The sequence below is a fragment of the Cucumis sativus genome, chromosome 4 (genome assembly GCF_000004075.3).
Source record: "Cucumis sativus cultivar 9930 chromosome 4, Cucumber_9930_V3, whole genome shotgun sequence".
Classification (NCBI taxonomy): domain Eukaryota; kingdom Viridiplantae; phylum Streptophyta; class Magnoliopsida; order Cucurbitales; family Cucurbitaceae; genus Cucumis; species Cucumis sativus.
The window spans coordinates 25973155-25985942 of NC_026658.2; the positions used below are offsets into that span (position 1 = coordinate 25973155).

At 31.9% G+C, this 12788-nt stretch overlaps 3 protein-coding genes and 1 non-coding gene across 6 annotated transcripts; 2 read left to right on the top strand and 2 right to left on the bottom strand.

Moving 5' to 3' along the window:
• Window positions 1–239: 239 nt before the first annotated feature.
• Window positions 240–1438, bottom strand: LOC101215221 (protein TPR1). Its single transcript, XM_031884591.1, has 4 exons — window positions 1228–1438; window positions 954–1133; window positions 682–867; window positions 240–450 (listed from the first exon to the last, which is right to left on the bottom strand). Exons 1-4 carry the CDS (start codon window positions 1314–1316, stop codon window positions 240–242), a joined length of 666 nt encoding a protein of 221 aa, XP_031740451.1. The 5' UTR covers window positions 1317–1438.
• A 4341-nt stretch (window positions 1439–5779) lies between these two features.
• On the top strand, window positions 5780–7289 carry LOC101218865 (U11/U12 small nuclear ribonucleoprotein 25 kDa protein). Of its 3 annotated transcripts, none has more exons than XM_011655942.2 (5): window positions 5780–6055; window positions 6214–6459; window positions 6568–6673; window positions 6757–6856; window positions 6947–7289. In XM_011655942.2, the coding sequence occupies exons 2-5, from the start codon at window positions 6216–6218 to the stop codon at window positions 7040–7042; spliced, it is 546 nt and encodes a 181-aa protein (XP_011654244.1). In that variant the 5' UTR covers window positions 5780–6055; window positions 6214–6215; the 3' UTR covers window positions 7043–7289. The 3 variants fall into 3 exon arrangements, with proteins under 3 accessions (XP_011654244.1, XP_031740761.1, XP_004145525.1); XM_031884901.1 differs by having other exon boundaries at window positions 5795–6055; window positions 6158–6459; XM_004145477.3 differs by having other exon boundaries at window positions 5795–6055; window positions 6201–6459.
• A 468-nt stretch (window positions 7290–7757) lies between these two features.
• Window positions 7758–9918, bottom strand: LOC101219101 (high mobility group B protein 9). The gene is made up of 6 exons (XM_004145478.3): window positions 9514–9918; window positions 9282–9360; window positions 9043–9205; window positions 8848–8946; window positions 8275–8633; window positions 7758–8182 (listed from the first exon to the last, which is right to left on the bottom strand). Exons 1-6 carry the CDS (start codon window positions 9663–9665, stop codon window positions 8060–8062), a joined length of 975 nt encoding a protein of 324 aa, XP_004145526.1. The 5' UTR covers window positions 9666–9918; the 3' UTR covers window positions 7758–8059.
• A 1918-nt stretch (window positions 9919–11836) lies between these two features.
• Window positions 11837–11908, top strand: TRNAP-UGG. The gene has a single exon. It is a non-coding gene; the product is annotated as a tRNA-Pro (tRNA).
• The last annotated feature ends 880 nt before the right edge of the window (window positions 11909–12788 follow it).

Sequence of the window (12788 nt, forward strand, 5' to 3'; positions counted from 1 at the left end):
TCTTTTTAAAAGTAAACAAATTACAAGTTTCCCAACTAATTCAAATCCACACAAAATATGAGATAAAATTTCAAAGTACTTTTACTCGCAATCAAAATTTTCACTCCAGAAAACAATGCATAACCAAACATCTAAACACACTTTTTATTTTCACTTCGCTAAGATTACTTACAAAACATAAATTAATTGAAATATCACAAAGAACAGTTTTTAAGTTGAGCTGATTCTCATTGATACTTTCAATCTTTGAAATCTCGCCTGCAAGTCGCCGGTGGCCTGCTCCGGGAAGCCATAGCCTCCGTGTAGAAGGCTTGCAGCGTCGTCGAAAGCGGCGGAAATGAAAGCTTCCCTTCAAGAAGAGGATTAGCTTCAATGCATTTCTTGATATTTTCCATCACAACTTTCCTTGCTTCTTTCATGTTTCTGTAACTTGAAAGCAACATGTGAGACCTGCATTTCATGATGAGTACCGATGACATGTTACATCATGTTCTTGAAAAATAGACATCAAATATATGTTCGAATTTGGTCCTTTGATTCCAATTCGATTACATTATTCTTCTTAAGATTTTCGTGAAATATCAAACATGAAGAAGTAACCATCTAGTATATATTTGTTTACTATCTGTAGATCCTAACATATAATAAATAGAGTGAGCATGAAAGATATCAAGAAACTACGACGTGGTGTGAACCAAAATCCGTAATTTTAACATTAAGGAGAGGAAAATCATAAGGAATTTGAAAACTTGCATAAAGTTGTCCATTTGGAGAAGCTCAAAAGCTTGCTGGACCAACCCTGGATTATATTGATCGAAGATTTCTATGTCCTTTTCAACCACTTCACGAGCAACCTCTCGCTCTCCACTGCATATAGGTTTCATCATAAGTTACTTATTTGTCCTTTTAATTAATCCCACAAATTAAATATTTTATAATTGATGCGTACGTACTCTGTTAGTGCTTCAAGGAATTTGAGCTTTCTAATCCCAAAGTAGATCTTTGTGGAATAAATATTATCGTGAATATCAGTGAATCCACAAAGGTAGCTTTCAGCCTCGTTATAAGCACAACAGTTCAACAGCTCCTCAAAATAAGTCATGTTGAAGAACAATCCCGTTTCACATTCCAATCTACAAAATAAACGAAATAATTACACAATCAGTCGTACGTATACCATTTAAACGTGTGAATATATACAAAATAATAACAGTAAAAATCTCTTACGAGCGAGCAGTCTCAGAGAGATTTTGGTGGTCGAGGAATTGGAGGATGAGGAAGAGCAAGGCACGATCGGGATCGGGATCGGTGGCCATATCGAGCCACACCGTGCATGCATACGAGAAGAAGAACTGATGAAACGATCGAGAGAGGTGGTGGACGAAAATGGTGGCCGGAAGAGGTTGAATTTATAAACGGGAATTTGGGGCCACTTTGCATATGTCATTCAGTGTTAGTTGTAACCGGCGAATAGCCTCACCTTGTTTTCGTGAATGGTAACTTCGCCAGGGATGGAACTATGTGGCAGTATGACCGACACGTGTCTATGTATGATGAGGTTGTAAATTAAATGTAACTTCTAAATTGGAAATATATATTATTTGTGAAAACTATTTTTAATAAGTAAATTGATTAAAAACAATAGAATTATTGCTGTATTGCCATTTGAAGCCATTAGGGATGAGAATGAGGTTTTTGTAACGGTTGCTTTCGAGGCTTTAATATGGTAAGGAATCTCACGTTGGAACTCTACCATTATATCAAATAATATACATACACATAAATACTAATAAAATTTTAATTTTGATATATGGGAGTTTATATTTAATTGAATGTTAAGGATTTTTATATATTATACTCTATTTTCGTAAATTTATCTATTAATTTTAAAGAAAAGTAATAAAATCACTAATTTTAGTAAAATAGTACTTATGAGGTTGGGAGATCAAATATTCATATGATATACTAATTAGTTTTTGCTAATCTAGAGTTGATTTGACTCTCGAACCATATATACCTTATAAGGTAGTGTTTGACAAAAAGAGTGAGTGATAGAATACTTTTGTCGTTATGCATCGCAATAACTAACTGTATCATTGATAACAGATAGTTATTAATATTGTTGTTGTTCGTATTAATCATGGCGAACGGTACATTTATGATGTATATCTAAAGAGTTGTATATCATTAAAGCTAGAAAAGCGGTTTTGGTCTAGGTCAACCACTTTGAAAGAAGACCAACGAATAAAAAGAAATTTGATCTTGTTAGTCCCCAAGCACGTGTATGATCCCTAGCTTGTACAAGATAATTTCTTAGATAATTATATATTAGGTATCGTGTACTAATATATAAATGATCAGTTATCTATTCCAGATAGATAGAGATAAACCATTGATTAATTATAAATCAGTTAGATTTAACAAAATCGTTTAGAACGAGTAAAACATTGATTTTTAGCGCGTGCGTGTGACCGAATAATCGTAGGATATTTTTATTATTTTACGTCGTAGACTTTGTTGCTTTTTTCCTTTATTAAAATTATTCTACATGTGTAAATATTTTTCGCATTTTGTTCTAAAAATCCATATATATATAACAAAGTTCATCTTTAGTACTTAAATTAATATAGAAATTCATATTGATAGCAGTGTACATAAACAATCAATGAACACAAACCTTATATTATTGTCACCAAAAACTATGAATCCACAAAACTTTATTGCTATGATTAAGTAACCAAACTAACAAACCAACAACCAGTGAGTATTGTACTGAATATTTGAAATTGAGTATAAATTTTGCACAATCAATACTCTGGTTTTTTTTTTGGAAGGTAATAAGGTGACTAATAAGTATACAATATGAAAAAATGAAAAGGGGTTTGAGGCAAAGTTTATACATTATTTATGTAGAAAAAAAATTACTAAACAAATCCTTTTTCATTATTCATGTGTAGCAAACGTAAACTTTTGAAGTGGGAAGTTGTAATAGATGATCTTGTTCTTACTTTTCTTCTAATCTTTTATCTCTTTGTTTAGAGGTAAACCGAGTGACCTAACTCTCGATCCAACCTAAAACATGATGGTTGAGTTGGATTGGATTAAATATTTATCAGATTGATCAAAAAAACTATCCTAACCCGAGTATGAAATACCCCTCCTTAAGATCTCCTTTCCACTGGTTTTTTTTCTGTTTCTGCATTTTGTCTCAGCTATATGAATCACTCTTCCATTAAAAACTGATAGATTATTTGGAAGTAAACTACATATATATATCTTTTTACATATATCCCTACATCATTTGCATTAATTTTGAAATATATATGCAAAACTTACGTAAAATATATTTTAGAAGTCACTTGAAATTAAATTAATTATTCAGCATAGAACGTTTAGAAATTTCAGTCTACATGCAAATTTAATATGTTCTTCGGCACCATTGTAGAACAAAAGCTGTGATTGAAAAAAATATACAAAATAGTCGAAGCTAATCATGACCATTTAGTTTCTCTTTGTGTTGGTATCAAAAGCCTAGAATGGCTGGTTAATAGAAAGAAAATGTATTCCCTAGTTTTTCAAAATTTATATTTTAAGTTCACAAGTTTTTAACAAATATATGTGTTTCATATGCCTAAGTTTTCAAAACATATGTTTTTAGTCCTGGAATTTAAAAATAATTTGAAGTAATTAAATTCACTTTAATATCAGTTAAATAATATACATGTATATATAATTTTTCCTGTCAAAACAAAAAGAGAACAATATAAATTTATTGTAAATAAAACTCATAATCAAAGCAAAATATTTATATATGTGTGTATATATATTCATATGTGATAATTTTGTCCTTTGTTGTGTTACTTCTCCTTCACCTTGTTTCCATTCTCGATCTTCGTTTCTTCCTTCACCTTCTCCTTTGCATGAACATTCATATTTTGCAGATGAAGATTTTATATCTTCTTTTAACTATTTTTTACATATAGCAGCAGAAGACCAAAAAACTAAAAACCACGATGGCAAATGACAAATGAAAACTTTCTTGTAGCATAAAGACCAAAGTGAAAGCTACCTCGAGACTTGGCCATGCTAAAATGCCCATTTGACAAGTTGAGTATAATACAACCCAAAAATCTATTGTTTTTCCTTCAATTGCAAGAAAACCGCCGATACATAATACATTACTAAAAGAACACAAAAAGAAGATTAAAAAGTCAAAGAGAGGAAAAAGAAGAAGAAGACGAAGATAAGAAAGTGAAGAATGGTTTGTGTGTATATATATTAAATATACATATAGACTTGAAGACTTGAAGACTTGACCATGAGTTGTCCTATATATTCATGCAGACGTAGAACCTGACACCATCTGCCACTCTCCTATTCACTCTCTATTCTTTTATATATTCAACTTTAATTCTTTTATATTTTTAAAGAAATTAGGACCCTTTTTCATTCATTTGTGAAACTGAATAAGAAAGTGCAGTGGGAGATGTTAGATAGAAAGCAAGCAAGCTAAGCCCCAGAGAAAATCTTCTGATACAGAATATTTACATTGTCCTGTTGTTAATTTATTTGATTTTTGTGTGCTTTGTCTCTTTCGCATTTTAAGCCCTTAGCTTCGAAGTTTCATTATGTTCTCTAGTATAAATAGAATGCTATGCTCTCTGATTATTTGATAAGAAAAAAATATATAGCAACTGTTGCTCTCTATTGAAGTACTGTCAAAGGGCAGTTTGTTAATGTTTTGATTGACAGAAAAATCTTCATTTATGATTTGATTGTTGTTTTGTTTCCTTGTTGAGTCTTCCCTTATTGTTCTCCCAAAATGTTGTGGGATTTGTCTTTTTCGTTGTTGTTGGCCTCAATGGCTGGTTGGTCTATGTTCTCTAGCTTTGGGAGTTTGCTCTAGTGTGTCCAATAGAAAACCTAATTGCGTGCTGTTATTTGGCATGAAGAACGATATGCATACTTGGTTTTAATAGTTGTTCGATTTCAATAATTTGTTCAATCTTGATTGAAAAGTTGAAGTATAGTTGTTAGAGGAGCCTAATCCTACTATATTGCTAGAGATTATTTGATTCACTAAAAGCCTATTCATAATACAAACCATAATTTGATCTATCCAACAAATTTGGATGTTAATTTTAAAATCTCAAACTAACGGTTCACACAAAATTTTCAAAAAAATATAGTTCGTAATACGTAGAATTGAACTTTATATATTGATCTGTATAGTGAATATAGTCTCTAATATTTACTTATTTTATGTTTTCTCTCGAATACAAATTAAAATTTAGAATTTTTTTATTTTCGGTCTTCAAAATGGTGCACTGACAAGTCTATTACTTTGGAATTTAAGAAAAGTTTGATTTTCATTCAACCAAATATCTCCTTAAATGTATAGCAAGAGTCTCTTGTTGAAGTTGGGTTTGGGCCCATATGCTTGTTGAACTTGGGTCTGAGCCCATTTTGCTTGTGGGCTTAATCTTGAGTCAATTTGTCCGTTGGATTTGGACTTAGGTTTGAACTCATTTGCTTGAGTCCAATATTTCTTTGGTCCACTTTTTGCCGAGGTTGAATTTGTTGGATATGAGAAAATTTAATTAGATTATAGATATCACAATTTTGCGATGATGTGGTATGATATAATTGATCAAAATTTGTTGTTCAACACTAACATTTAGCTTGCAATTAAAGCTATAAATATAGCCGAGGTTCGGGATTCAAATATTCAATCCAATATTATATTACAATACCTCAAAAGAACCTATAAATATAATTTACCCGGAAGAATGTTTTATTTTTGTTGTTGTTTAGTCTAAAACTCGAAGACAACCCCTCCATTTCCTTCTCCATCCCTCTTGAGTCCACCACTCCTTCCTCTTCCTCCAAACACCCACGTCGCTGGCGGTCACGCCTGCTGTTGCAGATCCGGCGGCATGAACCGAGTCCGGCCGAGACGGTGGTGACCCAAACGGAAGTCACCTACCGGGAAATCTGCAGCGAATTGTCAGATTCGCAACCTCCGGTAACAGACTGGTCATTTTTCCCATTTAAGGTGAGGTTTAATATTTTAGTCTTCGACTGATTTGTATAAGAATTTTTCGAAAATTTCTGTTTGGGATTTCAAATATTTTGTTTAAATAACCTTTGGAAGTAGAACACGTTTTGTTTGGGTCTCAATAAAATAAGATTGTTGGAAGCAATACTGTGTAGCAATGAAGGAAGAAGGAGATGGATCGATGAAATCCATTATTAAAGATGAAGAGAATGCGGTAGGTTACCACAGCAACAATGTAAAAAAAGTTAGGTTAAATTCAACTCTCGCTGCTCTGCTTGACGATCCTATTCTCGCTGATGTCCCCAAAAATCCCACCCTATCGCACGTCGACACTCTCATCAGCCTCGAATTGGGAAGCGCCATGCGTATCTCCGTCCTTAAGCTCGATGGCACTGCCATTGGTACACACATTTTTCTAATGATCCTTCTTTTTCCCTGTCTGGCATTTTCACAAACACCTTGTTTTATGAACAACTGAAACTCAATTCACCATCTTGTTCTTGGTTTAGATGTGGTGATCATGAATTCCGCGACATTGAAAGACTTGAAGCTTGCAATCAAGAAGAAAGTAAACGAGATGGAACAATCCAAGATGGGGCATCGCCACATTTCATGGTACTCTTTCTTGAAAGCACTCTAAGCCAATCATTCAATGATCACTGTCCATCGATTCAATTCCTTCGCTTTTGAATTTGCAGGAAACACGTATGGGCAAATTTTTGCTTAGCACACCTCAACGAGAAGCTTCTTGATGATAGCTCTGTTCTTCAGGATTTTGGAATCCGTAACAATTCTCAGGTTGGATTTTTAGAAGAGTTGGAAATATTTGAAATTTATCTGAGTTGAATCATTCAATCATTATATACAATGAACAAAAACTTGTTGCAGGTACGTTTTATCCCATACGTTATGTCAAAGAGCTCCAGAACTCATTCTCGGAGGAGAAAACACCGATTCTTTCATGGTCTCAACAAATGTGCTTGAGCTTCCAGATGCCTTGGAGGATGTTTCTCTTCAACACAAATTCAGTAAGCTTGAGTTCGCATTACAATTTTTGAACCTGAATATGAACTTTAGAGTGAATGAGTTTATAGGAACTTGACACTTCCTTGTACATTTAACATTATGATATGTAAAAATGCAAACTAATGTCTACATGATTAGCAAATTCTTTGTTGTTTATAGACTGGGAAACCAAAATCCTCCATATGCTTTGCCTTTTACTACTGTTCTCTTGTTTGATTTTCCTTCCCTTTAGCCACGTTTGTAATGTTTCAACTTTTATGACTAAAATTATAAAAACAAAATACATTGAACTTTGGTCTTTATACATTTTTGAAAAGTTAGAAATTGAATCTTTTGTTTTGCTAAAACACAAAAAATTCATATAGTTTATTGAAATTGTTCTGTAATTTCACCTACTTTTAATAATTTGAAACTTAGCACCAACAGTATGTTCTTAAGAATACCAAATAACATTATGACATAAACCAAAATTTCAAATCTCATCATTTTTAATTTCTTGCAATCCCTAACAAATTCTACGCCGATGTAAAGTCGGATGTAATAATGCAACTTTACATTGTTTTATGTTTTTAATAAATTAACCATATTTTAATACTGATGAAGCCTCTCTTCTCAACCTCAATTAATTGGCTTCTTCAATCCTCTAATGGAAGGGTCTTCACAACATCTTATGTTCTTCAAGATTTGAAGGTGTCTATAATGAATGAACCTTCTTGAACTTTGGTCGATGTAAATGGTTTTTAAAGCAAAACCATAAAAAATGGCAGTGTTCCAATAGTGAACTTTTGTAAGTGACTGTAAAATCTTGTGGGCAAGCACTATAGATATGAGAGAACCTATGTTTTGCCATGTAAAGTTAGGAGGATATAAATATGATATGATACAAAATCTATATATCATATTAAATTTAGCAGATCCCCAAAAAAAAAAACCTAAAAATAGACTGCTGAATTTTCATCCTCCTTTGTGTTACTACTAGTCTCCATGTTTTGAATAGTTAGCTCCATCAACTTCTGTTCCCAGCCTCATTTTCTCCTTATACTCCTTCAACTCTCTCCTGTATCTTTCCTTATCTTTCAACCCAATGTTCTGATAAACCTATAACACAAATTAAATCAACAAAATCACTTTATGACTCTTTAAACTAAAGAGAGAGACAAAAAAGAATGATTGATGAAACACATACATACCATCCTTTCTTCAGGGCTAAGATTATTCCAAGACTCTCCAATCATCTTAGTGAACTCCCTCTCTCTGTTTGGATACAGAGATTTAAGCTTATAATGCTTCTCAGCAAAGAAGAAATTGTACCCACTTCTATTCGGTTTTGGATGATTCGGGTCTCCCTTTCTCCGGCTCCGCCGGTGCCGTCGACCTGAATGTCGATATCTCCCACCGGTATACGGTACAATGGCGTTGGTAGATAGAGGTCGGAGATCAGAGGGAGGTGGCTGATCTGGATGGTAAAGAACTCCTCTTAAAACCTCAGATCCCAATTTCACAGTTACAAGATAACCACAGTCGAATTTGCCATCAATTGTTCCGGTAACTGAAAAAAACAAGTAATATACATAAGCCCAAAAAGAGAAATTTTCTTTTAGAAAAAAAAAATGGTCAGAGTGGCAATAATTTGTTGAACAAGTTCAGTTATATAGAAAAGCCAAGGCATTGGTGGAGAACTGTTGAGCTTTTACTGCTTGACCCCACGAAGGGGAATTAAAAGAAGTGAATGAAGTGAAAAAAAAAAAGGGAGGGTTTGTCACCTTCAGAAGGAGGACCAGGGGAAAACGACGTAGTTTTGGGAGTATATTCCACTAGAGCCAATTCGTTTTCACTGGTAGGGCTACCAAAAGGAAATGGTGCTGTAGTAGAAAGACAAAAGCCAAATCAGATTTTCAAAAAATCCAATGTGGAAAAAAGAATGGATAAATGAAAGAAGAGGGAAAAAAAAAAGGGACCTTGAGGGACACAAATGGGGCCTTGCCGGCCGAACAAATAAACTTGCTCGTAATGGTAAAGAAGACTTAGATAATGTTTTCTCAATACAAATGAAGCACTTGTAGTTGTAGGAGAAAATTTAAAAACACTTCCAACTTCTCTCCATTTCTTCTCTGCAACAACCTAAATCCGCCATTAAACAAAAAAAACAGAGTCAAAAAGCTTCATTAAAACCAAAACCCCAACCCCCGAAACTTACTTTTTCATGCCCTCCTCTTCTTGTAACTTCTGAATATAAAACATGCAAGTCTAGTTCCTTCCCTCCAATCACAGGAATCCTTTATAATATTCAACGAGTAAAGAGAAAAGTAGCCATTAGTAAACAGAGGAAGTGAAAAAAGTGTAAAAGTGTAAAAGTATAGTGTCTTTTGGTTATGTAGCCGCCATTAATATCATATTATGAAGCTTTAGAAAAGAACAAAAATACTCACATGAACTTTGTGTTCATCATAAAATGGAAACGGCGCAAAGTGTCCCAAAAAACAATGGGGTCGGAGATAACTTCATCATGTGTAGCAAGTGAGGGTGGATAATGCTTATCGAGGCCACCGTTCCATGTTTTGGTTCTGGCCGGCGGTGACATGGCTGGAAAAAAAAAAGAACAGAGAAAAAAAAAAAAGAAGGAAGAAGGAGAGTGAGAGAAAGTGAGTGAAGAAGAAAGGAAAGAGAAAAAGTAATGATGGTATTAAAGAACATATGATTTCCAAGATAAAGTAATTAAATTGAAAGAAGAGAGAGAGAAGAGAGGAAGCTGGAATTAAAGAAGATGGTTGGAAGCGTGAAAGGCAACTGTTGTGCAGAATTGGCTTTTTCTGAGAAGAATTTGGGCAAAGACCAGTGAACAAAAAGGAAAAAAATTAAATAAATAACATTGTAATTATAAATTAATTAATATTTATATACATATACATACATATATACATATATATATATATATTAATGTGTTTGTAATGTTGTTGAGTCGTGTGATTGGAAGTGTACAGAGAGAGAGAGAGAAGGAACGTTGACATGCACCTGGGGACTACTTTTTGGGTTTCTGAAGCATATCTCTGGGGGAAGATATTTGAATTACACTTTTTTTGGGGCTACGAGTTAATAATATTGACTCCTACCATTTCACTATTTAGAACTCAAAAGGTACCCTACACAATCCCAATTCTAGGATTTCAAATTACAATATTCTTTCTCGACTCAAAAACAAATATTCTATCTTAGGAGTTGTTTATAGTATTGATGAAGTTATTTAATACAAGTACAGAATAGATAAAAAGGATAAAAGATGTTGTTTATTGATAAATGTGTTGCTGTATGTTTCTTATGATTTCTTATTTAACCTTCAACACCCCCTCCTCTAACGTCAAAATCTGATCTTTCAAATGCCATAGTGAGACTTCCTCACATGAACTTCGTAAAGCTGCTGCTGCTGCTGCTGGTTTAAATGGCTATAAATCATAAATTTTTGGATTATAAAATAAAGTTTTATTTATATAGAGAGAAGAAGAAAGAAAGAAAGAAGTAAATAAATAGGTGGATTATATGAAGAAGTGATGAGATGGGTCCCGTTGTGAGGTCGGGGTTAGGTTCCCTATCCACTGGCTGCATGTTTCGTCCCTCCATGCATAACCTGCACTGAGTGGTCTATATTCCCACTTCCCTTCAACTCTCTTTTTCTTCTTTTGTTGCTGTCTCCATTTATTTTCATCACTCTTTATTTAATGGATTCCATTTCCAACATTAAAACCCTCTTCTTCTTTTTTCTTACTTCTTTTCAATTTAATTCCTATTGGAAAATAATGTTTGTTTTGACAGCTCGATCGTAATTCAAACCCGATAAAATTGTCAAAAAAAGCTACTGGAATATTGTTTTGTTTTATGTATATACCTATGTTTTGTTTACATAAAAAATAAATACTTAAACATATCTCACACAACACCAATATAGAGACGTTGCTCTTTATCATATAGCCATTTTTGGTCATGGTAAAATATTTTATTGATCTATAAATTTTCAACCATATTTATGAGCTAGATAATAAAAACAGCTATGTACTAATTTTAATTATTTTTCTAGAACAATACTGAAGTTAAAAGTTTACGTGAACTAAAATAATATTTTACAGAAGGTTGAATTTATTTTCAGTACTTATGTTTGCTGTGTGATGAGACAATGCTATGTACTGATTGTCTATGCTAAATTACAGAAAAAGGGATTACAATTTTTTATTAAATAAGTTGCATAATAATAATATTTGCAAAAATATAATAATAATTATTAATATTTAAAAATAAATAAATGGTAGTAATATTATTGTTTTTGCATTTGTGAGTAGCCGAACTTATTTATGCATATATGGACCATTAATGAAAAACATCAGTTTTTATTATTTATTTTTTCGATGTCTGCCAAATTAGCAGAACTTTACAAAAGAAAAAAGTCTATTATTTTCAAGTTATTTGATTAATAATTAATATATAAATTTAATTTTCATTAATGGAAATGTAAATTGAAAAATAAATTTTAGAGTAACTGCTGAGATTAGATAAGTAATATCATCAATTGGGTAACCAACCAATAACCATTATTAATTCAAATTCAAATTTTGTATGTAACCGTTAGCATTCGTAATGTATTTTCTCCACGTACTTACAAAACTTCAAATACTTAAACCGCTTTTTACTGGCTCCAATCGTTGTACACCACGTGGCATACAAATTTGTTAATTAAAACAAAAGTATAGTTTAATTACCCAATGAGGGCATTTGGTCTAGTGGTATGATTCTCGCTTTGGGTGCGAGAGGTCCCGAGTTCGATTCTCGGAATGCCCCATTTTTCTCTTATATTTTTTAAATAAATCTTAATTGCAAATGACAATAATATCCTTACTTTTCTTTTTTTTTAAGTGTTATTTTAATAAATCTTAATATTGCAAATGACAATAATCTCCTTACTTTTCTTTTTTTAAAGTCTTATTTTAATAAATCTTAATTCCAAATGACAATAATATCCTTACTTTTCTTTTTTTTTTTGAAGTGTTGTTTTTAATAAATCTTAATTGCATATGACAATAATGTCCTTACTTTTCTTTTTTTAAGTGTTATTTTTAATAAATCTTAATTGCAAATGACAATAATGTCCTTACTTTTTTATTAAGATAAATAGCAAAAATTTATCAAATATTTACCAAAATTTCATATTTTACCACTAGTAAATTTATATAACATAAATAGACACTAACAAAAGTTTATTAAATAGTATATATATATATATATATATATATATATATATATATATATATATATATATATATATATATATATATATACTATTTTTTTAATTAATTGAGATGATAATAAATATTTATATTTAACCTCAATTAAAATCGATATTTTAGGATAAAAAACTAAGTCACGAATATTTTAAGTCACATTTTACATATCTTTGAGCTAGTTCCTTTCAAAATCTGTAATCTTTTTATAAACTAGTTTTATAATAAGATTTAAAAGGAAAACATAAAATAATGGGTTATCCATATTTTAGTTTTAGATTTGACCACATGATATTAACGGTCCAAAATTTTATTATAAATAATTGACAAAAAATTATAGGTCTTGATTTTTGTTCAAAATTTTAACGATATTTGAAATGTTAAATAATATATGTCGCCTTGTTTTATAGAAAAATAATAATTATAAAAGTTCATGAGTA